Here is a 26,357-nt window from a genome sequence, read left to right as displayed (position 1 = left end):
CTTCCAGGCATCCAGGAGCTGAAAAAGCAACTAGTCTGGCCTTTAATAACTATTTACATTACTAAAATTGCATTCAGCTGCAAGACTGGCATCACTCCTACCCAGCTCATCAGTGGTGCCTGCAGCAAATAGAGGCCATGGACATTCCCCAACACAGGCTTCGTGTAATCTGAACTGAATATAGAGGCAAAGTATGTCACATTTTTGCATGATGTCACTATTTGCTGCTCAACTCTCATTAGGACTGCTGTATACTTTTCACTACACTCATCATAAAATCTGTTAGGCCCTGCATTACCAAGCCAGTAATTCCTTTCATGGTTGAGCTAATATATTAATTTGTGGGTGTGTGTCCACACACGCACACGCACGCGTGTGCGCACGCATTCACACACACACTGTGCAGCATATCACTGGAATTCATATAGTCAGTAGTGGTTAGGTTTGGATTTCCTATAATTATGATAAGTCCTTCCTTCTCTCTCTACCACCCTCCTTCCTTTCTTCATTTTTAGAGAAAGCATCTTTGAATAGCAAATTATAAATACACTCAATCAATTTCTGAAATGTTCTTTGTAGCAATAAAATAATAATTTCAATTAAAACTCACCTCTTCCTGGAGTAAACTCAAATCGTATGTCATTAAGTTCCTTTCTGGAGTTTCTGAAATACATAACATACAGCACATTAAAGTCTAATGAAGCAGAGTTTAATCAAACTAAAGGTATTCCAATTTTTACAAGATGCTACTAACATGTAGATAGCATTTTTACAGTTTTGTGTTACTGCCAACCAGAAGTGACAGTTATAACAAAAATAAAGGGAGACATTTGTTTAACTGATTAAATTTACTTTATATAAACATGTTCATATCACAAACAATTCCAAAAAGAAATGTTCTTTTTATAAATCTACACTTAGTCAGTAACCTTAAATATAATTTCATAATTAAACATTTCAGAGGCTTTTAGTTTAGAATAAATGATATTCAATACATTTTTCATATTTTTTCCTGAAAAAATAGTATTTTATCAAACTATATTTTTTAATGAAACAAACAAGGAAAATAGTTGCAACAATAAAGTGCACGACAGCATTAACTCATACAACGAAATGCCCAGAATAAGGTATGTATTCTGTAGTTAAAATTTTTAAATAAACAGAGATGGATCTCTGAATGTTGTGAAATTACCCACTGACTACATAAAATTTTATAATGTATACATGTATATTCGATCCAAAAATTAAGTGACACTGGGGAAATATGGAACAAATAAATATCTAAGATATGAATTTTCCATTCACATTAATTTCAAGAAATGATAATATGGGGCAGTGAGCTACAATTAGAATGATTTTAAATTTTCATAAGAATACTTAAATATTATGACTAACTCAAGAGATGCTAAATTAGAGTTAATAAAAACACCTTAAGAAACTGAACTAGGAAACATGAAACAGTAATTCCATGAGCGCTCAACTACTTGCTCAGTGCCGAGGGTGTCCAAGACAGAGACAGAAATAGTCTGAGTACCGATTCCTGAACATCGTTGTTCTAGTGCCTGGAGTCTGGTCAAATTCTGGTTAGTACTCCAGCTTTGGCACTCTAAAACTCTGGGTACTATCTCCTGGTCTCCATGTACAGTGCCCAGATCATGATGACGCCAGCCAGTCTCTGGGCCTTTTTTGGCCCATAGGCTGATCTTGGTTCTTTATGTCCTGTCACATCCTGCCACAATAAGTATGAGAAGCTCAGAAAGATACCAAAGGCATGGTACCGATGGAGAGAATGCCTCTCTCCCAAGTGCTTAGAGGAGCTAGCCCAAGTCTAACACCTTTCCACAAGCAGAGAAGTAAAGAGTCTAGAGATCAAGAGACGCCAAGCCTAGGCCACAGACATGAGAGTCTTGGACCACTCTGCATCTCCTCACAGGTGTGCCCACCTTCACTTTATTGATCCTCTTCTCAGAGATAAAGTGAGACTAGGGGACATAAGCAATTCTTATTTAGAGCTGTGCTTCTTTTAGGATCTTCTGAGGATATGAAAATGGTGAAAATTCTGAACTCTCGCTCTAAAAAAGTAGACACATGACTGACTCATGAAATTGCTGACAATTGTAGATGGTTCAGAGATCACCCTGTACCTCAGAATAAGCCATCCTACCCTGGAGGTGCAGTGTGCACCACGAACGATCAGTGCCTGCAGTGAAAGACTGCATGTTGGCTTGTTTAAACTGCCTAAATTTTCTTAATAAACTACCAATGTTACCACACATTTATATAGTGCTTACATATATATCAGCAGTTCTCAAATTTTCTAGTCTTAGAACCTCTTTCAGTTCTTAAAAGGTATTAAGGACCCCTAAGGAGCTTTTGCTTATGTTGGTTATATCAGTCATAAAAAAGATAAAACTTAAAATACATATTACTTTATTTGAAAATGATAATAATTAACCCATCACATACTCATATAAATGATTTTATGAAAAATTACTTTCTAGAAGAACAAATCAGAGAAGTGTGCATTGTTTTTTAGTTTTGTAAATCTCTGTAATGTCTGGCTTTAGCTGGATTCTTACATTTGCTTCTAAATTCAATCTGTCCCCATATCACATATTGTGTAGCCAGCCACTGGAAAATTCCACTGCATATGTATAAAAGGAAAATTAAAAAGGCAAATGATTTCTTAATATTATTATATAAATAGCTTTGATTTCATGGGTTCCCTGAAAGGGTCTCAAGGACCCCTAGGGGTCAGAGGACCACATTTTGAGAAACACCGATACCATATCTCATTAATCAAATCTCACTTTTCCAACAATCAACCTTTGAGATATACAAAGTGGCTGTTGCCTGTTTTCCATTTTTTAAGTATGTTCAAGGCCCTTCCAAGTTTACAAGTTCAAGGAGTGGCAAAATGAGGACCAAGATCACTGGAATTCACATAGTCAGTAGTGGTTAGGTTTGGATTTCCTATAATTATGATAAGTCCTTCCTTCTCTCTCTACCACCCTCCTTCCTTTCTTCATTTTTAGAGAAAGCATCTTTGAATAGCAAATTATAAATACACTCAATCAATTTCTGAAATGTTCTTTGTAGCAATAAAATAATAATTTCAATTAAAACTCACCTCTTCCTGGAGTAAACTCAAATCGTATGTCATTAAGTTCCTTTCTGGAGTTTCTGAAATACATAACATACAGCACATTAAAGTCTAATGAAGCAGAGTTTAATCAAACTAAAGGTATTCCAATTTTTACAAGATGCTACTAACATGTAGATAGCATTTTTACAGTTTTGTGTTACTGCCAACCAGAAGTGACAGTTATAACAAAAATAAAGGGAGACATTTGTTTAACTGATTAAATTTACTTTATATAAACATGTTCATATCACAAACAATTCCAAAAAGAAATGTTCTTTTTATAAATCTACACTTAGTCAGTAACCTTAAATATAATTTCATAATTAAACATTTCAGAGGCTTCTAGTTTAGAATAAATGATATTTTTCATATTTTTTCCTGAAAAAATAGTATTTTATCAAACTATATTTTTTAATGAAACAAACAAGGAAAATAGTTGCAACAATAAAGTGCACGACAGCATTAACTCATACAACGAAATGCCCAGAATAAGGTATGTATTCTGTAGTTAAAATTTTTAAATAAACAGAGATGGATCTCTGAATGTTGTGAAATTACCCACTGACTACATAAAATTTTATAATGTATACATGTATATTCGATCCAAAAATTAAGTGACACTGGGGAAATATGGAACAAATAAATATCTAAGATATGAATTTTCCATTCACATTAATTTCAAGAAATGATAATATGGGGCAGTGAGCTACAATTAGAATGATTTTAAATTTTCATAAGAATACTTAAATATTATGACTAACTCAAGAGATGCTAAATTAGAGTTAATAAAAACACCTTAAGAAACTGAACTAGGAAACATGAAACAGTAATTCCATGAGCGCTCAACTACTTGCTCAGTGCCGAGGGTGTCCAAGACAGAGACAGAAATAGTCTGAGTACCGATTCCTGAACATCGTTGTTCTAGTGCCTGGAGTCTGGTCAAATTCTGGTTAGTACTCCAGCTTTGGCACTCTAAAACTCTGGGTACTATCTCCTGGTCTCCATGTACAGTGCCCAGATCATGATGACGCCAGCCAGTCTCTGGGCCTTTTTTGGCCCATAGGCTGATCTTGGTTCTTTATGTCCTGTCACATCCTGCCACAATAAGTATGAGAAGCTCAGAAAGATACCAAAGGCATGGTACCGATGGAGAGAATGCCTCTCTCCCAAGTGCTTAGAGGAGCTAGCCCAAGTCTAACACCTTTCCACAAGCAGAGAAGTAAAGAGTCTAGAGATCAAGAGACGCCAAGCCTAGGCCACAGACATGAGAGTCTTGGACCACTCTGCATCTCCTCACAGGTGTGCCCACCTTCACTTTATTGATCCTCTTCTCAGAGATAAAGTGAGACTAGGGGACATAAGCAATTCTTATTTAGAGCTGTGCTTCTTTTAGGATCTTCTGAGGATATGAAAATGGTGAAAATTCTGAACTCTCGCTCTAAAAAAGTAGACACATGACTGACTCATGAAATTGCTGACAATTGTAGATGGTTCAGAGATCACCCTGTACCTCAGAATAAGCCATCCTACCCTGGAGGTGCAGTGTGCACCACGAACGATCAGTGCCTGCAGTGAAAGACTGCATGTTGGCTTGTTTAAACTGCCTAAATTTTCTTAATAAACTACCAATGTTACCACACATTTATATAGTGCTTACATATATATCAGCAGTTCTCAAATTTTCTAGTCTTAGAACCTCTTTCAGTTCTTAAAAGGTATTAAGGACCCCTAAGGAGCTTTTGCTTATGTTGGTTATATCAGTCATAAAAAAGATAAAACTTAAAATACATATTACTTTATTTGAAAATGATAATAATTAACCCATCACATACTCATATAAATGATTTTATGAAAAATTACTTTCTAGAAGAACAAATCAGAGAAGTGTGCATTGTTTTTTAGTTTTGTAAATCTCTGTAATGTCTGGCTTTAGCTGGATTCTTACATTTGCTTCTAAATTCAATCTGTCCCCATATCACATATTGTGTAGCCAGCCACTGGAAAATTCCACTGCATATGTATAAAAGGAAAATTAAAAAGGCAAATGATTTCTTAATATTATTATATAAATAGCTTTGATTTCATGGGTTCCCTGAAAGGGTCTCAAGGACCCCTAGGGGTCAGAGGACCACATTTTGAGAAACACCGATACCATATCTCATTAATCAAATCTCACTTTTCCAACAATCAACCTTTGAGATATACAAAGTGGCTGTTGCCTGTTTTCCATTTTTTAAGTATGTTCAAGGCCCTTCCAAGTTTACCAGTTCAAGGAGTGGCAAAATGAGGACCAAGAATTCTATATTGAAAATACCTAATATAAACAGAAATGCTCAATTTCTTTCTCTTTTGAGGGAAAACAATATTTCCCAAGATTTACATGTTACCATAAAAGATTAGCAAACATTCATTTATCTGTCTTTGTCTTGTGTGCTGTATATCAGCAAAGGCTGAATTAGAACTAAAACAATACAAGAAGAATCACTAGGAAAGTATTTATAGTGATAAAATAAAGAAGGATAAAAAGATGAAAAAGAATTTAGTTCGATACTAATTTATGTCATTGTTCCTTTCCTCTCTTTCCTTTGATCAGTCTTGTCTGAATTATTTTGCTCTACTAAAGCCATAAGAAGAGAGGTAAAAGACTGTACCCAAAATTATCATCATGCACACCCTAATTCTTTAAATGTCAATACCACCCAAGTAAGATCCAACACCTATAACCTCTTATCTACATCTGTGGCTCAAGTTATAGAGGTCGCCTAGTCAAGCAACCTCTTATAACTCTGAAGCTAAAATACCCACCTTTGAAAAGATCACAGTGATTGATTGTGAGTAGTAGACTTGTCCCATCAGGATGAAACATGGCTGAGAAAATGCCTAATTGGATCTAACTACTGAAGGTCACCCTTTTATAAAGAATTAATCTTTTCAGACTCATACTTAACACCTTTAATTGAAAGTACATTTACTTTAATTGATATGGTACAGGGTACCCTTGATTTCAGGGAAGCTGAAAATACGTATGATTTAAAGCCAGAAACTAAGTCTGTGTAATTTTATAGAGGGAATATTAAAAACTTGTGAGTAACAGCTTTCAAGACCTAGGCCACCTTTGATAACTCTTATTAAAAACACTTTAAACCTTAAAAAAATTCAGTAAGGTACAACCCCTTATTTCTCATTGTATGTATATATTGCATCACAAATGCAAATGCCTATAGGGATCTGGCAAGAATTTTTTTTAAAAAAGGTGATACAATTACATGGTTTAAAATTCATAAGGTATAATAGGATATTCTGTAAACACTGGCTCTCCCACTGCTGTCACTCGACTACCTTATTCCCCTCATAGAGGCGATCAATGCTACAGGTAGGCTCTCTGTGCATCCTTCCTGAGATATTTTATGTGTAAACAAGCAAATGGACACACATAATTCCCTCTAGCCTGTTTAATAAAAATGGTCATGTTCTATATCCACTGTTTTGCATCTCACCTTGTTTTTAGTTTAGTAATATACCTTGGAATTTCTGAATATTGCTTCATAGACAGCATTCTCATTTTTTTTAATAGCCACATAGTATTCCATTATATGCTATATCCTTTTTTTAAAACCAGTTCCTATTCTATGAACAGACTGTTTCTAGTCTTTGACTACTACAAACGACACTTCAATTAATAACCTTGTTCTTCTGTCATTTTGCAAATATATGAGTATGAAAACAAATCTCTAGAGGCAAATTGCTCAAAGGATATATGCATTTGCAACCTGATAGATATTGTCCAATTCTCCTTCATTTAAGTTGTACCAATTCACACTCTCACAAGCTATTTGTAAGCACCACTGCCGGAACTTTAAATGAGTAAAGCAGGAAGTGTATTTTTTAAAAAACAGGGAGACATGGGGACTCTGCCACCTGGAAAGCTTATTAGCCATTTAAAGGGGCCACCACTATTCAGGACCAGCTAGTTAGGTCAGGCAGGAATTTGGGCTCTATTTTGTTTTAAATATATATATATTTATATATATATATATAAAATCTTGCTATGTCTATTCAAAGTGAGAAGTTAAGAGATACAGATTGCCATGTGTAAAGTTTTCTTTCTTGCTCTTTCAATTCATCTTTAAGAGACACAGTGAACATTTGAATAAGGCAGTTGGCTAAGAGGGTGGTAATGATGAACACATTAGTGAACACGTAACCCTTCCTGGTGGTAGAGGTGCAGAAGGCCCGTGCAGTTGAAGTACATATTTTGCAGGATGTAGCATTTTTCTGTACCTCTTAATACACCATGTCAGGACAATCTGGCAGAGTTATTGCTCCTGGAGGGCTTGGGCTCCAAAGCCAAAATACTGGATCAGGACTATCTGCATTCCTCGGCTTCACATTGGTTGCCCACGCCAACTAATGTAAGGGGGCACACACACACCCTAAGAGCCAGATGTGATCAAAAGGCTTGGAAGTCCAAAGCCCACACATTGTCAAAGGGTGTCATAAAGTGTGTCATTGGCACTGCAGACCCACCACCACAGGGGTGCTCTGGAGTGAGGATGAAAGTCAACTACTTTCCCAAGCTCCAAAGTGGAAGGATACAGCTGGGGTAACACCGCCCCCGGCCCTCTAAAGCTGGTAGGTGCAGGTGCAGTGTTTCCCAGGAGTCTGGACACAGCCCCTCCCTCCTAAGCTGCTGAGGGTTTTCTCAGCCAATAGCCCTTTTCTTTCTTACTTTAACCTGAGATTCCAAGTCAGGGCAAAGCTGTTGGTGTCTAAGGAAGTCCAGAGGGACTCCCACACAATCCTGGACTGTCTCCCCCTATCTGGAGCTGGATAGGGACCTTTCAAACAGGCTGGGCCAGGAATCAGTCAGGACATCATTTTTAGTTCGGCTTCTTTCCTGCTCTTGGCGATGGAGTCCTTTCCCACAGATTTAGGAACAGAAATGGACTACGGCTCTCACTGAGCTAGGTAGGCACTTCTTTCCACACCAGGGAGCAGCCTGGTGCAGAATGAGGAGATAGCATGAGCTGTGGAGAGAGAGGTCTGTGGTCAAGTCCACTCGCTACTTGTTTGGCCTCTGTAATCTGTTTCCTCAACTGTGAGATGGGGAAAATATTAACAACGTTTACTACACGCTGGTCGTGCTCAGCGCTTCACATTTGTTATCTCATTCCATGTTCTAAACAACCCTGGAAGTAGGGATGATTGTGACCCTCTATTATTTTACAGATGAGGAAACTGAGGCTTAAGAAAGGTAAAAGATGTACCCCAAACCACGTGTCTGACAGCAAATCTGAACTAGTTAGAATTTAATAGATGTTACCCATTGCCTTCCTCAGTGCACCTCCTTCCCCAAGGAAGTACTGGCCTTGCCCCGAACATCTGCAGATGCTCCTAATGGGTCTCTGCATTAAAGGTTCACACTGTCTGCAGAGGAGCCAGTTGGCTTGTTCCCTGGAAATCTGATTATAATTCAGCTTGCTCTATGCTGGAAGACTGCCCCTCTGCCACACCACCTTAGTCTTAAAACAAAATTCAAAACCTTAACATGTACCTCCAAGGTCTGCTTCTACCTGTCTCCCTACCCTCATCTCTCTCAGTCTTTCCCCTGCTTACCTTGCTGCCATCTCCTGGCCTGCCCTCCTTTCCCAGATATGACGTTGCCAAGAACAGTTTGAATGGGGTGGGAGGTCACAGTCTGACAGGAGCGGGCTTAGGAGATCATGGTAGGAAAGGAATTGAAGTCAGGGGCAATTCTTCTGAGCAGTTTAGCTCTAAGTGGATGTAGCGAAACAGCTTGTGATAATAGGTGAGATAAAGAGAAGGCTTTTTTTAAGATGGGAGAAGACAAACACATCTGAGTGCCGGTGGGACATATCTAGTAAAGAGGGAAATAGATGAAGAGCGAGGGAACAGAGCTCCTGGAGGCTGCGGGTTCTTGAGGAAGCCAGCGTCTCCCCCTGCTTGGAAATTTGTCACTCTCACTTTCCCTCCACCTGACTGATTCCAACCATGCTCTGGGGCCTGGCAGTGTCTTTCCTGGGAGACCAGAAAAGGAGAGTTAAGGGCGGCCGGACAAGGGCAAGCCCCTTTCCTGTTTGCTCTCCCAGCCTCCGTTTCTGTGCTTGGTACTTCACATTTTGCATTAATGTAACCATATGGTTATTACTTTAATGTCTATCTCATCCACTAGAAAATAAAAGCCCCTCATCTGGCCTTATTCAGTCTTCTTCCCCTCAGCACCCAGCACAGTGCCCAAGAAGTGTACAGGTAGTATTTGTTCAATGAATCAATACATGGATAAATAGATGAATGAAGAGTTTACAAGTCTGGCTTTCATGAAGCACCTCTTCGGCCTCTGTGACATCACCTTCTTCTGGTCTTTCCCAGTTCCCTGGCTGCCCTTCCTCTGTATGCCCCAAACACACCCCTATCTCTTTCTGCCTGTCCTTCAATGCTAATATTCCATCCCCTACCATTTTCTCTCTCATTCTCTCCTTGGATGACTAATTCTAAGTCCATAACTCAAACCCAGGTGCTGCCTCAGAATTATAAACCCATCATCCAACTGCCTATACAGCACCTCTCCATGCAATGTCCAAACAGACATCGGAAAACTCAGCATATCCAAAATGGAATGCATCATTTTTCCATGAATTAAATTCTCTTTCTTTGCTCCCTGTGGCAGTAAATGGTGGTGATAGCCAACTACCATGAACTTCAGATTTCTCAAATCATCCATTTCTCTAAAACTCTACTACGAGTGACCAAGGCCAGCTCACCATTATCTGCTACAGATGAGAATAAGTGATGTAATGAACACAGGACTATTTTATCCACACTTACACAACATCCATATACACATAGAAAATGCTGTTGCTAAAGTTAAAGATGCACAGCAAAAGGGGAGAGGGCCAGAAAAGGCTGAGGGAGCTACTGCTCAGAGTGTAATCCTTGGCAGATGAATGTGTTGTACAACAGGAAGAAAATTCTTGGACCTAATGAGATGTGAAAAATGATGCCACTCTAACGATAAGTGGAGGGACATCAACCATGTTAAGGCCAGAACAAAAGAATGAAAAATAGAAAAAAAAAACTCGCGTGGCCAGGCCAATGGCTGCTCTGACGAAGTGTTTACATTCATCTCTAGGCTTTCCTAGAGCCAAGTCTTTAAGTCAGCTAACTAGACTCTCTCCTGGAAACTGGTCATCTGAGCTCAACTGCAGTGCAGCCACTCACCAGCAATGACATTTAGTTAGCCACCTCACCACTTTTAAACTTCAGTTTTCTCTGCAGGAAAAAGAGGAAATGCTGCTTCCCTCACAGATTAGATGAGCTGTGTGTAAACCCCCTCACATTGCTGTATGGCATTATGATGCCTTGTATTCTGAGGCACACAGAAGTAGCGGGGAAAGTCATGGTTCCAGTCCTTAAAGAGTTTACAATCTTCCCAGAGAATTATAGCTGATGTATGTAAACAACCTGGAAAACCTCAAGTTAAGTTAAGTGCTTAAAAAATAGTAATCGAGAAGGAAATATTAGAGCAAGTCACAGAAAGGAGCATTTCCCCTTTCTTGGCTCTCACTTTATCTATCCTTCACATTCCTGTCAAGTTAATCTTCTGAGGTAAAGGTCCGATCACAGAATCATAGGATTTCACTACTGAAAGGGACCCTAGAGGTCACCTAATCCCTTTCCGTCATTCTGCAGGTGAAGAAAAGGAAGCCAAAGAGATTAAGTGGATTGCTTAAGATTACACAGCTGGTTAATTCACACCACGCCATAAACATTTATGGATCACCTACTAGGTGTCAGGCCTACTCTAGGAGCCATTAATGGCAGAAATGACACCCAAACCTGGCACGGAGATTTCTAGATGACTGCTTTTTATTCTCAATGTGGTTCCCAAAGTACAGGCAGGGTGAGCTAAGGTGCAATTTCTAAAGAAAGAAATTTTCCCCCATGACACCCCTGCCCCTAGTTAAGAAGTACTCCATGCAATGAGAGATGTTGCGAGTGAGAACATGTTTCACATAGGATTAATGTGATGGCAGAAATGAAAGTTGAGAGCCGCCGCTGTACCCATCAGCACTGTGCCCCAAAGCCCTGCCTGAAATGGAAGCTCTCCTAAAAGTATGTATCTCCATATACCATGAGCCACAGGCTTCAAGAGTGTCAGAATAACTGAATCATATACCTACCCCTCCCTGAAACCCTTGGCATTGCATTTGACTTGCCTAAGAAGAGCTTTATGGACGAGTGAGTATCCTAAAAAGTGAGAGTGAATATTCCTTTCAGTGTTGTACTTCCAGACACCTCGAAACATCCCTATGGCCTAGAAATTATAAGTTGGCAGCATCCAGAATTCTAGTCTATACCAAGTCATGCAGCATCACACAATCCATGATCAATGTCAAATAGATCAGGATGTCCCATTGTTCCCATTAACAAACAAACAAAAAAGTGTTGACTGACTAACATATGTATGTGTGCACATGCACAAAAATAAGGTATCCTGACATATCTTAAGGAATTTGACGTTACACATTGGTTGTCTGCAGATTTTTCTGCAATTAAAACTTCAAGTTAAGGACTGATGCATCATCCCATTGGCTACTGAGCAGCCTGAGGGATCCTTTTAGATTTGTAACCTGTAGGGAGCAAACAATCTGGCTGCATATGATTTCACACAGCTGACACCTAAATTAGAGGTGAATGTGCAGAGCCTCTGTACAGAAAATGATTCTCTGTAAAATGTGGACACCTATGAATAAATCAAATGCAAAAAATATTATCATAAATAACTGCCTTTACTGCCTACAAAAAATAGTTTCATCAGGAAATAATCTAAACCTAGTTAAGGTTTTATTTCTTTAACAGAAACCTCTTGAAAATCTCCGTGTCTGCCAGGCAGAGGACATAGCTGTTTCCTCTCCTTCACTCTATCCACTCACCAACCTAAACAAACATGTTCTTTTTTTCTCAAGTACATACTTTGGAAAGTCTCAGGAGTAACATCTCAACATAAAGGAAAGTGAAAAGTGTAATAAAACAGATACACATGACCTACCATCCAGAACTTTTAAAATGGTAACATTTTATCATATTTACTTCAGAGCTTAATACATAAAATTTTAATACTGTTTTACCTACACAGTACAAAATCAATTGCATTACATCCCAGCTGTGGTAAATCATGAGTGAACAGATTATTGTATAAGGGCTCTGCTTCCCGTCAAGATTACAGAACTATAATTTCATGGGTAGCAGTCCTTTTTGACATTAAGGATGTCCAGTGACTCTATTTATTGAATTGATTTTTTTTTTTTACCTCATGGGCGAAAAGGAAATGGAATGACCACATAAAAACTAGAATCATCTGTACTGCCAGTAGGAGCAGAAAGATTATAGTTTAGTCAAAGTTCACATTTTTTAATCTCAGGAAAATTGTTAAGTACATTTAATAGTTAGGAGTTTTAGGTTATGCCTCTTGATAGAAATCCACTGATGAAGTATAGAAACCACCTTTATTAACATCATCCGTGCTTGAAAGTTTGGAGTTACTGTGTTAGGTCTAGACTCATTAATATTTCCGTGATGGATATTCTCCTCAATGCATCAGGTCCCAAGTCAACATGCCAAGTCCTCTATACTAAAAATGTAAAGGTACCTCTAAGACATGGATTCAATAAATGTCCATTTGGGCTCTAGACATCATGCCACGGTAGGGATACTTACGTAGATCGATACAGTAATGAGGAGAAGGGTGGTGCTGCATGAGTAAGTTTTCGAGATAATGGACGTTTATTTCTTCATGGTACAAACTGTTACAAACTCTATTACGGGCAATTTTCACCCTCATTGCCAAAGATTTATTTGGTTTAATTCTTGCAAAAAAGGAGGGTAAGTAGTTTCAAAATTAAACCAAATACACAACTGAACATTCGATTATTAAAAATAACGAATTAGTTAAGGGGAATGGAGAAAGATACTACACATTCTGGAGATGTCAGTTCCTCCCACTGAGCTCTGAATTTAGCTTTGTTTGCTTATAGCTAAGGAAAAAATGGCAGGGGGGAGGAAATTGCATGATCCTTTTCTTACTTTATCAAAAAAGAAACATGCGAGGCAGATTTTTTTTCCCTTGGCATTAATACAAAGAAGAAACTTTTTATGGAAGCTACTTTATAAAAGACGCTGAGTAATGCCTTCAACTGTGTTATAAAAGACAGAAACTTTTTTTCATATAAACATCTTCAACTACGTGGTGCAAAAGATGGGAATTTTTTCTCCCTTGTGCCGAAGGCACAATATTAAATCTTACCTGAGTGATGGAATTTCTGCTGGGAGCGGAAATAATATAGCTGAGGTACATTGTTTCCTGATGATTTACCTCAACAGAAGAAGCTCAAAGAAACTGGAGAAATGAATGGCCTACACAGATTACTTCCTGATGCCCCAAAAGTATCTTTGTCAAGTGCTGCAAGGGGCAATTTCATGACTGAACTCTGACAAGTATTTGAAAGTGTCTGATAGTCTGTGTGTTGATCTTTCACCTTAGCTAAAACACACATGTATGTTGATCTTTCACCTTAGCTAAAACACACACGAGAAGGAAAGGTAAACACTCTGCTGTGAACATGCAGGAGACCGACATGTCCTCCTCTACGGAGCTCAGTTGAAGTTCAGACATCCTGCTTGGGGAATGAGCTACAGGGTGTCTGAACTTCAAAAGGAAACTCTGTGTCTGGCCAAGAACTTGGACATGTGCTCAGCTGAACACCACACTTTGTTGCTTTAGAACAGAGAAAGGATAACTTTTTGCTTAAAAGTTTTAAAGAATGCATGCTACTAATCAAGAGAGTTAGCCTAGAATTTCAGTATACATGAATTACATAAAGGGAGCAGACATCAAGAAAAGACTTTAAATTTTACCTAGGTGATCACAAAAGTAGTAAGAACCATACTTTAATCTTCCTATTCTTGTAACTTTCCTATTAACTTATATTTATAATCAAATCCAGGGAAAGCTATATTAAAAATTAGCAAATTTAAAGAGAAAATGATCACTTTCAACTAGGTTTAACAGCCCCAAATGGAGAAACCTATGAAGGACTAATGAATAATCAGTGGCCCCCAGGTTAGAAAAAGTAAGCAGAATCTGCCTGGCTTTTCCACAGGTGGTATCTTATGACAATTAAATTTAATGATAAATGAGAATGAGGAAGTATTTTCTCTTTTGATCTATTTCAGAGAAATGGCCTATAAGTAAATGTATGTCTAGTGTGGATAACCCTTTGGCAAAGACATAATAAATCCTCAAACTGGACTTTTCTGAAATTACTTCAGCAAATGGCTATTTATAAAATACTGCTGCACAGAAAATGACCTTGTTACTAGGCATTTGATAGGTTGTTGATGGGCATCAGGAGGAAATATACATATATTAGAACACATCAGGCCACACTTGTCAGGAGGCTGGATTAGGACAGGACTTATTCCAAATAAAGTAAAAACAAAAATAAAAATCCAAAAACTTTCTCAAGGAATCTTCTTCCCCCCACCCCCCACACACACCAAACCCCCAAAACAACAAACCAGCAAAAAACCATAGATTTGCTTCAAGTTTTGTGACTTGAATACTGACTGCTACTGATACTACCAGGGCTGAAAAAGCACCAAGAGCAGGGCGGCCACCTGAGAGCAGAGCGTGGGAAGCTTCCTTTGGGTTAACACATCCCAGAAAGCCAAGGGGATAGAAAGGAGTTCATTATTTGCATGATATAATTGAAACTGAAGGCTAATATCTGAAAATGTTTCCTGGTATTTTTACAAAATGGATTTTCTTTTTACATCTGAGGATCGCCACAAGTGAGAAAAGGGAAATCTCAATTTTGGTCTTCTCAGCTTCTCATGGATGCCCTTTCAAAAGCCCCACTGCTGATCTCAATGTATCACTTATTATTGTAAAGTGGTCCTTCAAATGCAACCGCCGTGTGATACCTTCTTCCTCCTCATCTGATCCTGGCAAGTTTTTAAAAGTCAACATTTATACATTTAGCAAAGACTAAATTCATTCTAGGTCTCTAGAACACTAATTTATGGCACTCATTATTACAATGTTTTGAGAAGAAATCATCCCTTCAACGGGTACCAGATAAAGTAAATAAAATGTCATCATTTGGAATAGAAATTAAGCCATCCTAATTGGGAAATTCTAAGTACCTATAGTTCACTAAAATTGGAAAAACCCTTGGCTTAATCATGAAGATAACTCTGCAATGTTGCAACACCACCTCCACCATGAATGGCATGGCTGGGGACAAGACAAAAGCAGTCTAGTATAATATATGATCTTATTCTAGATGCCGAAAATGATTGTTTGCCTGTGTTAAAACACACACTCTAAGGCTGTCAAATAAAAAAAGTGATTTTCATGTGTGAGTCATGGATTCCATATTTTAGAGCCATATTGACATTTTGATGATTTTCAAAGATATGCTTGAGAATGTTTAATAAGTGACTCTCTTCACTTTAATAAGTGAAGGCCTTACCAAGACTTGTGGGAATCATGGGTTTTTCTTACCTAAGGATCACTAAAAAAAAAAGGTATACCCAACAATTTCCTTAATGATGGATTTTCCAGTGACTGACCTTTAGACTCAGTCCATTGATCTCTGACAAGTTTTAAGACTTGCTTAGATTTCTACATCTCTTGACCTAAGCAAAAATTTAATAAAGGAAATCAGACTGGATAAAGAAAAGTTAGTCTACAGAAATGATGATACAGTGCATCCTGCAAACTACTTTCTTTGCTTGTGTACTGTAAATTGATAGATGTGCTTTTCATACAGAAGTATAAAAAAACTGCCGCTAGACTAGGGAAAGGGAGAGGGTTCAGATGGAAACGTCAAGGGGACCATTTCCAAAGTGATTAACAGATCAGTAGAACCTTTTTTGATTTGAGGCAAAATAAAACAACCACTGATTATTTGTCAAATTTAAGAGAATTAGTTGATTAAAAAAAAAAAAAATTAAGCACGCCACTGAATATCCATAAGAAAGTTAAAGGATGGTAAAGGTGAATAATTATGAACATTCTAAATAAGTACACAGAATTCAATAGACGGGCCAGAGGAGCTATGCCACTATGTTGTGCTTCTCCCCAGACTGCCTAGCACAGGGTCTGGAACATAAGAAAGCTCTCATTAAATATTCAAGAAATCGAATTGGGTCAGCAACACATTATTCCTCCTTATCTGTTGTATGACATTATATTAAATGTAAGCACACTTGAATATGAAGGTAACCAGCCCTATATAAATACCTAAATAATGACAACAACAAGTTTCTGGAATGAGGGAATTTAAGTTGATACATGAGCCAGATGCCACGATAGGAATGAATGTGAGAAAGATAAACAAGGTCTGTTCTACTGAAGAGATATCTGGCCAAGATGCTATTCCTTGTGAGCAAGGAGTCAACACTCAGCATCTGAGGGTTGAGGCTGGGGGTGGGGACTCGAAGTGAACAAGACTTGTAATTAAATATAAGCTGTGGACTTGTCTGCCTGACACAGAGGCTCTGGGTGGCTAAAAAGGCTTTATACCTACCGTTAGGAAATGCAGCTGCTGTGCCACCTGTGCACTGAGCTCCAAGCTATTCTAATGTTTATAACACACTCATTTTTATTTAATTATAGAAGTCAAGAGAGCATGTCTTCCTAAAACAGGCTTCTTTTTCATCTCCTCTCCTCTCCTACCCTTTACGTCTAATCTTTGAGTTGGTTTTATGAGGAGTCAAAGGAGAACAAAACATACTTTTTTGTTAGGTCCATTCATTCTGTTACAGCTTGGTTTCTGAAGAGAACATTCTTGAGTTTAAATACCAATTGTAACATGGACTAGCTATGAGACCGTCCAGCAATCTACTTAACTTTTTGAGTCTTAGTATCTCTATCTATAAAATAAGGTAGTAACAGCAGCAACTTCATAGGTAGCTAAGAGGTTTGGGTGAGAGGGTCATTAATAGTGCCTGGTACACAGTAAGCATTCATTCAGTATGAGTTAAACAAGAATAAATATAATCTTTAGCCATTGAGCTCACCATGTCAGATACTGGCCCCCAACCTGATATTCATTCTTTCTCATCCTTTCACCTAACCTGAGAAGGAACGTAGGCATCCAATCCTCCACTGAATCCTATAGTAGCTTCTAACCATAAACCAACAGTTATAACAAGATTTCAGGGGGTACAGGCCTCTCTGTCTCCTTCAGAATCCCAATCATGCCTGAATAAATGGGGCCTGGTCATTTAGAGTTGGAGAATGGCACTCCTCAGATGAGAGTTTGAAGAAAACAGAGACTGATAACTGGGGCTGCTTTGAATCTTTGAAAATACTCATGGAGTACAATAAATCCACGAGGATCTTGGTAATCTGCCCCATACCTCTTTCCCTTATGAATAATTTAAATTCTCTGCTTTGTTTGGTCAAATCAAAAATCATAGTTTATGTGAAGGTAGAAAGGTACAGCAGTTAGGACTGAAACATGCCTAAGGTATGTAATGCTATCTGCCCAATTAGCAGAATTCCCCGAAAAGACAGACACAAGAAAAGAGCCCATTTTGTCAGTGGTTCAGCCAGCACTTCCTTCCTTTGCACTGGAGGACAGCACAGCGCACACACGTCATTTATAATATATACTCTCTACCATCGAGGGCCTCTTCGGACCCAGGAAGGCCTGAAGGAACAGTGCTCCAAGCTCAGAGTGCCATTTAATCGTGCCTCTTCTCATCACTGTTATTACGGATCTGTCATTCAGAACTGCTCTCAGCTATCAGTGATACCATGAAGCGTTCTGAAGATGACATTTCCATGTTTTGTATTCTGAACATTAAAAACCAGTTTGGCTCACCAAATGAGCAGCGGGTGCCATGCTAATTATTTAACATTTTAGAACACTAATAGGATCTCCCACCGAGCTGACTGGGAGGAAAAAAATATATAATACTCATTTTTATCTGTGCCTCAGCATCCTGACCTCCTTCAGCCTGTTGATGTGGCCATTAATAAAACATTTTAAAATGACCTGAAAAGGCTTTTTACGAACTGGAGCCTGGGTCCGGCTGCCAAACAGCTGTGTACTTGAGAGTCTTGGAGTTGGTATCGAAGTCAGCTGTTGGTGATTCAAGCTTGAGAACCTCCTGTATCCAAAATGTTGTTCACACTTTTGATTTGTTCCACTCTTGAGTTTTAAAAGCCAGAAATAAGGATGCTTGTGACAAATGGCCTTGCTTTGCTTTGGACACATACAGACTTGATTTAATTTCACTTCTGTACGTGATGCGGGATCACCAACATTTTTCCTACAAGGTCCTTTCACTTTTAGAATAATAATTTAAAATAAAAATATTACTACACTTGCAATTCTAAAATACCCTAATAGGTGGCTCTTGAAAGTATATTAGAGACAAGAGTTTGATATTTTCTTACTTTGCCTTTCCTGTTTCCTGACAAAAACAGCATAAATAAAAATATGTATCAAATATAATTCTTTAAACTTCAAAGAAAATATGTAACAGGCCATTGAATTGAGTAGACATGATAAAATCTAGGAACTAAGATAAATATTAGACTGATGGGTGAGTTAAAAATGAGGTAAGCAGAGAAACTTGTTCAGCTCAGATACACATAGGACACATGTATACAGTGTGGAAGGAGAGAAGATGAAGAGATGAAATAATGCATAGCCTGAGCTCTATGAGCTTATGAACTATCATAGAATTCAGAACTGAAAAAAATTCTATAGGTGAACAAGCTGAGCATCAAAGGTGTTTGGTGTACTGTCCTTAGAATTCTCATCTCAAACATTGGGACTATGAATGCCTCCTTCTTTACCTTTGAAATGTCTAACTCTTCACATCCTGCTACTCCCCACCCCCACCATCCTCTCCTTAAACACATATACTTAAAGAGCAAGGAAACTGCTTATATCACGAAGGAAGCAGTAACAGAACTAAGGTCATCCCAGACTCCACAGTTCCTAAAATGAACTTGTAGTATATGCTTACCATAGAGAAAATTCAAGTCTATCAAACTGGGGGAAAATGACTGAGGAATTAAGTGTCATTTTACGGGTTTCTTACATTAAGACAGATGAGAACAGGTTTACTAAAGAACAATTCATAACTCAGAATATTTTTCTGTGGGATTAGCCCAAATCCATGAGGCTACTCTGCCAATACCAAAATGGCAGTCCTGCGAGGCTGTACAGGGAAAGGACTTGCCACCTTGGTTGAAAGATGGCAAAGCTGGTGAAGAAGGCTCAAGGAGTAGGCTCCCGTCCTTGTCCAGTCTAGTAATTTTTAATCATTAGAAGGTTATACTATAGAACTCTAGAGTCAGAAACACATCACCATGTGCATTTGGGGGAAAACAGGTATCATAACATTGGTTTCTTCCTGGCCTCAGGCAAGCCTAATGATTCTGGTCCAAAAGTTGAGAAAACAGTATTTGCCCAATAGTTTTGCTAAGCTGTCTCTCTAAAAATGGGCTTTACTGTTTTTAAGTGGAGCAAAAATGTTTACTCATATAAGAAGATAACAGGATCAAGAGCAGAGATTTTAAGGGGAGAAGGTGACATATATTTCTAGATGTATCTGTTGGTCGCACTCTCAGACGAGCAGTATCCCTGGACATTCATGAGTCAAGAGTTTCCCTCCCGTGCCTTGCTTCTGCTTTCTACAAGCCAGTTAGGAAACCCAGCAACAGGATTCCTATTGGCCACTGGTAGAGCAAGGGTGAAGTCAAGAGCATGCACACAGCCTTTTTAAAAAAAAGTTAGGAAAGGAGAAGCAAAGAAATGACTATGAGGCTGCTCTTCAGCATCTCATTATTAAAAGGATAACCTGAGAGCTCTCAAAAGAGGAAATAATGATCACTGGACTTCAGCAGGTAACCACCAAGAGCAAGTAAGTTCGAATAACCTAATTTCTTTCTTTGATATTGTGATAAACTTAAATTTCAAGGGAAAGCCTTAGGCTTGCTTTGTTAAGACTAACGCACATTTTGGAACATGGTGTGAATTCTTTTAGAGTAATAATAGAAATATCAATTTCTTCTTACATTGGGGTAAGTTATTTTCCTGGGCTTAGAAACCCTATAACAATCAAAGGGTCTTTTCATGCTCTCCCTGACTCTGTCCACATGGAGATTTTGAGATACAGCTCAGCAGAAATACAAACTAAAAATCTAATCACTACTTTTTAATCTACCAAATTAAATTAGCAAAGATCATAAAATGATAATAAGAAATGTGAAATGCTCACAAGGATACAGTCCATCATCAGACCTTCCTTCATGGCTTTCAGGAGTATAAATTGATACTACCTTTGAGAGCGTTGTTTGGCAATATGTTTCCAGAATTTTAAGTGCCATATCCATTGATATACCAATTCTACATCTATGAATCTAACATTAAAAAAACCTCAAGTTTTCTATATAAGACCAGTCTTTAGAGCATTTCTTTTGTAGCAAAAATCTGGAACCAAATTAAATCTCCAATGATAGAGAAACAGTTAAATAAATCACAGTGGAATATCTACAGGATGCAATATTACATAGCTATGAAACTGCTATTTATAAAAGGTTTTTAATGACATGAGAAAATGATTATAATGTAATACTAAGTATAAAAAGCAGGGCACAAAACTGCATATGTAATATAATTGAAACAATAAAAGAAATATGCAGAGCAAAATAAACAGAAGAAAATATACTGAAATGTTAATCTTGCTTATCCCTGAATGGTGTTTTGATGGGTAATTTTCTTTTTTATAATTGTCTGTTTTTCAAATTTCCTCTAATGAACATCTATTACTTTTATAATGCAGGGGAATAAAAAGTTTCTTTAAAAAGATCCACTAAGATTTGAAAGAGATGAGTCATCTTCATTTGGCTAAAAAAGACTTAAAAAGAAAAGGCAGAAAACTGAACTGAAACATAAAAAAAAATAAAAGTACACAAAGTAAATGTTTTGGTCACCGACCGGCAGGGGCAGGAGGCAGGACAGTGAAACAGGAAATCCTTGAGTGAGGTTTAGATGATAATCTGAAACATTTAAAGAAATGTTATCTGAATTTAGCTAGACTAGGTTACAAAACCTCATCTATAGGATATTTACCAACAAACATTCAAGCAAGAAGAAAGGGCTTGAAAGACACCAAAATATTAAAAGGTTTATTGCTTAGGTGGGAGACTCTCTCGAAGTTTATTCTTTTGAACTCCTGTCCCCACCCCTAGCAAAAAAAAAAAAAAAAAATCATCTTTATTATGACAAACTTGTTTCAAATGTTCAGCTCATCGAAAAAATGAGGCCAGAACAACTGAACATCTATAAGGAAAAACAATGAACATTGACTTTTACCTTACCCCATACACAAACATTAACTTAAAATAGCCACAGACCTAAATGTAAAAGCTAAAATGATAAAACTTCTAGAAGAAAATACAAGGGAAAAAAATAGGAGGAAATCATTGGAACCTTGATGTAGGTAAAAATTTCTTAAATAGCATACAAAAAGTAAAAACCACAAATAGTTGTTAAACTTTTAATCAAGACTTAAAACTTGTTATTCAAAAGACATCATTAAGAAACCAAAATGCAAGCCATACTATGAAAGAAAATAGTATCTCTCTCTCTCTCTCTCTCTCTACACACACACACACACACACACACATATATGACAAAGGACTTATACTCGGAATATATAAAGAATCTCCACAATTCAGTACTAAGAAGACAATTCAATATTGACAAGATCTGAATGACTACTAAACACAGGAGAAATTGCTCAAGGTCACTAATTGGAGAAATAAAAGTTAAAACCATAATGAGATACCACTACACACCTATTAGAACAGGTAAAATGGAAAAGAATACCAAGTCCTGACACGAGTGTGGTGCAAGTAGAACTCATACACGGCTGGTGGGAGCATAAAGCTGCACAAGTCCCATGAGCATGCCCCTTTAAATTTTATGCATTATGGGAATTGAGGGCATGATATATCTTCTAATATATCCTAATATGTCAATTCTACATTCAAAAGGCTTCTTTCCAGTTTCTCTTTCATTAATACATCTAAATAATGTCTTGGTGTTTCGCTTAGTGTTATGCCTATTTAACACAGCATATAGGAAGGTAAGACTGTGATATATTTATTTTTTTAACAGGTATTTATATAAGCTCTTCTGTGGCAGGAACTGTGCTAGGCACAGTACTGATCTCATTAGAAGCAGCTGATCTTTTTCACTTTGTTTTTAACAAGTAAAATATTGCCATGCTAAAACCAACATTATTGTTTTTGCTAAACATGTGCTAGCACTAAAATGAAAAATATCTAATCTTTCCAACTCTTAAAGCCAAACTTTTGGAGATATATTTTGAATGCAGCATTTACTATAATCAAAGTTCCAAAGGATATAACTTAGATTTATGGAAGAGGAAGCCATCAATCACATCTACTTGAACAGGGATTTGCCCAAGCTAAAAGCATTTCCCCTATATTCTGTGGTTTACAATTATGGGGTATAAACTGAATACTTGAAAAAAGTATTAGAGGCTCTCTTTTTTTTCAAATGCATAATCTATCCCACAGTTCCTTCTCTGCAGCACTTTTGCAAATGGGGGCTCCTCCATCTGGGTGAAAAAAAAAATCACCTTCTTGAATGGTCCTTGAGAATTGCTAGTTGCTCATCTAATATCTATACATAAGATTTCCTGTAGATCAAAACACTGCAAAAGGGCGTTTTGGTTGTCCAAACCCTTAACTTGGATTAACTGCTATCCTTTCCCTGCCAAAAGCATTCCCTTAACATTGCTAAGCTCAGTCCCTCTCTGAGTTGATCAGCAGGAAAAAGAAAAAAGCAGACATGAATCTAGTTTAGCTGTTGAATAACTTTATGCTGTTAATTCAAAGAGGATAGGCCCTTGACTTCTAAGGAAGGTCAATATAAGAAAAAAAAATTCAAGAATGTTTTTTCACTTTTTGCAAAATTACAATAGGCCAAATTTTCTACTATGTTATCCAAGGTTCTTTACAGAAAGAACCATGAGATAAATTTCTCCTGAATTTAGTTTCAAGTAAAAGCCTGCCTCTTTGTGCAATCTTCTGATCGTACAGGTTTACTTTTATCAGGAGAGGAGACCTGTACAGATAACTATAATTTCCTGGTTGCTAAGAAGTTGAGAGCTAAATTTACTTCTCAATGATTATAATTATATCACTTTGGGTTCCTGGTTCAATTCTCTTTCCACTCTCAAAATAGTTTTAACATCTCATTTGGCTTCTCTTTCTCCTGTGTTTTCATTTTATAAGTTACGTCAAATCTTCTCTAGAAAAAGGCAAAGCAGAAATAATAAATCATTCATTTACATCATCTGGTTAAATTAATGCTTACTTAAGTTTTGGTTCCTCTACATATCCCTGTTGTGTGTCACATCAACTCCTTTTTTCCAAGTCGTTATTCAATATATTTTCTATGCATATTACAAAGCTCCTTTAATTAAGTATGCCTTGCTTAGTCTAAAACACCACTATGTTAAAAAATATTTTCCCCCCATTTCCAATGGGCAGCATACTCTCAAAACACACAGAATGTGGAGCATATGATCCTTGCCATAATTTTTCACAAATTATACGTCCACGCCCACCAGCCATCCTTCAGAGAGAGCCTGGGGAACTGGCTCATGTGAGATACTTCTGGCTCGGTCAAAAATAAGAAGCCAGAGTATGACCTAGGATTCTGGAAATGGCGACAGGGAAGCAAGCAGGAGACAAACACTAATGCTGGAGGATTCTGGGCAAAGGCTTAAGATAGAGACTGCTGGTTGAGGCTTGTGGGGTTTCAGCAGGTGCTAAAGTTAAATGCTTGTATTTTACTTGAGGTTTTTTGTTTTAATCTTCTTTTGCGTCTCTAAGCTTAAATTGGTTCTCACCAACTACCTCGCTCCATTTTTTCACAAATATCTAATTATTTCAATGATCAATGAGCAGAAGTTAAAACTGTAAAGGGGTCAAATGCATAGAAATTGTTTTTTAAACATTTATGGCAGTTTTCATTCTTCCGCTCTGCCACTGAATTAGTATCAGCTATACCTATCTGTCTATCTATGAAAGAGTTCTCCCTTCAGAAATTATTGCACACAGCCTACACTCTACCGTAGATGAGCAATCTTCCTTTTGCACATTCAATACAGCAAACGAATGTGACAACACAAATTCATATTTCAGGTCAGGTTAGTACATTTCAAAGGTGTAAGTTATGATGGACACCGGGCATTCACGGAAAAACAGTAACAACAGTAACAACTGATTAAAAGGGTCTTAATTCTTAACCTAATCTCTTCCTTCTAGGAAGTTTTTTGGGGTCTGTGGATGGGTTTCTGAGGGTCAGCAAACCCACCAAAAGTGCACAAAAAATGCTGTATAAATGTTAAATGTGCACTTTTGGGCAGGGTGGGCGTGGAGTGTGGGCAGGACATAGCTTAATTTGAGTTTTTAAAGTCTATAACCAACTCCCACAAAGGTTAAGAACTATTACCTTTTCTATCTGTCTGTCTCCACTGCCCAAATCCACAATCTGGACCAGAACTGGGGACAGAATCTGGACCACAAATATAAACACAGTACAAAGGCCACTTTTACTCTGAAAATAGAGCACCTTTATCTTTACCTTTTAATTTGCTTTATTCTTTTTTATATCCCCAAGCACAGTGCTTAACATATGGTGGGCACTAAAAATATTGTTTGTTGACAAAAAGAATTTGAGGAATTCTATGTTAGTCATTGATAACAAAAAACACTCACCACTAACAGAGACAAGTCTAACCTGGAGGCTAATGATTCCTAATTCTTAATTGAAAATAAATATAAGCTGCAGTAATGGGAACAATTAAGTGTGTATATATACAGTCAAAAAAGGCAAACGAGCAACCATCAAATATAGCTAAACAATATTTCTTTGCTTGATTAAATTATGTTGCAGCTGCTTCCAAAACCTTAAAACACAGAATCAAATTCTCCTTGCAGAAGTGATGCAGCAGGAAGGGATACATCAGTTTACACACGTATAGATGTCAAAAGCACAAAACAGGCAAAACCACCTCTGACCACTGTCAAAGATGCAGGCCACTGCTAACACCACCACAGTCCTTTTTCAGACCTTTTCCTGTTTTTTTTTTTTTTTCCTGAACTTTGTGAATATTTTACTCACAATTTCTGACCTTGTACTTTTGGCGGCATGATGTATACTTGAAACATAAAGGGTTCTAATTTCCATTTTTTATATGAGCTTAAGGGGGTGCTGATTATCCAGTAGAGAAATCCCCTAGAGTGTGAATCACTTTATATAAAATAATTCTCACATCGTTCTTTATATAAGAGCGATAATAAACATGGAAATTATTATTGAGGATTTAGCTAGTGGAAAGCAACCTCTCAAATAGGGGAGAGAAGAGCATTTTATAAAAATAATTATTCAGTTCTCTAGAGATGTTGTTTTAAAGCCCTTGTTCACATCTGCAACATATTAAAATGTACCATTTTAATTTATTTTACTCGCCTCAAGTTTTTAAAAGAATTATTCAATTTATTTAAACAAACCAAAAAAACTGTTCATCCATTTCTCACTTTCCTCCACATTCCATTTTTGTAATCGCCAATCTGATCTCTGGCATCGGTGAGCTTGGTGTGTTTTGTTTTAGACTTCATATACAAGAGAAATCACATGGTATTTGTCTTTCTCTATTTCGCTTAGTATCATGCCCTTGAGGTTCGTCTGCACAAATGACAAGATTTCATTTTTTATTATGGTTGAATAATATTGCAATGTATATATATCTCACCATTTCTTATCCATTCATCCTTCGATGAACATTTAGCTTTTCCATATCTTGGCTACTGAAATAATGCTGCAATAAACATGGTGGACCAGATATGTTTTTGAATTAAGGCTTTTTGTTTTCTTTGAATAAATACCCAGAGTAGAACTGCTGGACTATATTATAGTTTGTTTTTAACATTTTCAAGAACCTCCATACTGTTTTCCATAGTTACCATACCAATTTATATTCCCATCAACAGTGCACAAGGGTTCCCTTTTCTCCACATCCTCTCCAATACGTGTTATTTCAGGTCTTTTTGATGACAGAC

The 26,357-nt window shown here is 37.5% G+C and overlaps 1 protein-coding gene across 1 annotated transcript in view; it reads right to left on the bottom strand.

Moving 5' to 3' along the window:
• Nucleotides 1–26,357, bottom strand: part of STK39 (serine/threonine kinase 39) — a 233,354-nt gene that overhangs the window by 61,119 nt on the left and 145,878 nt on the right. Inside the window, exon 14 of the mRNA XM_023529694.1 lies at nt 3,131–3,183. Coding sequence (XP_023385462.1) covers nt 3,131–3,183 — 53 coding nt within the window. The remainder of the gene's footprint in view (nt 1–3,130; nt 3,184–26,357) is intronic.

This window comes from Pteropus vampyrus, unplaced genomic scaffold (genome assembly GCF_000151845.1).
Source record: "Pteropus vampyrus isolate Shadow unplaced genomic scaffold, Pvam_2.0 Scaffold2, whole genome shotgun sequence".
Lineage (NCBI taxonomy): Eukaryota > Metazoa > Chordata > Mammalia > Chiroptera > Pteropodidae > Pteropus > Pteropus vampyrus.
Note: the sequence above shows the minus strand (reverse complement) of the source record. Positions and strands in the feature narration are given on the sequence as shown.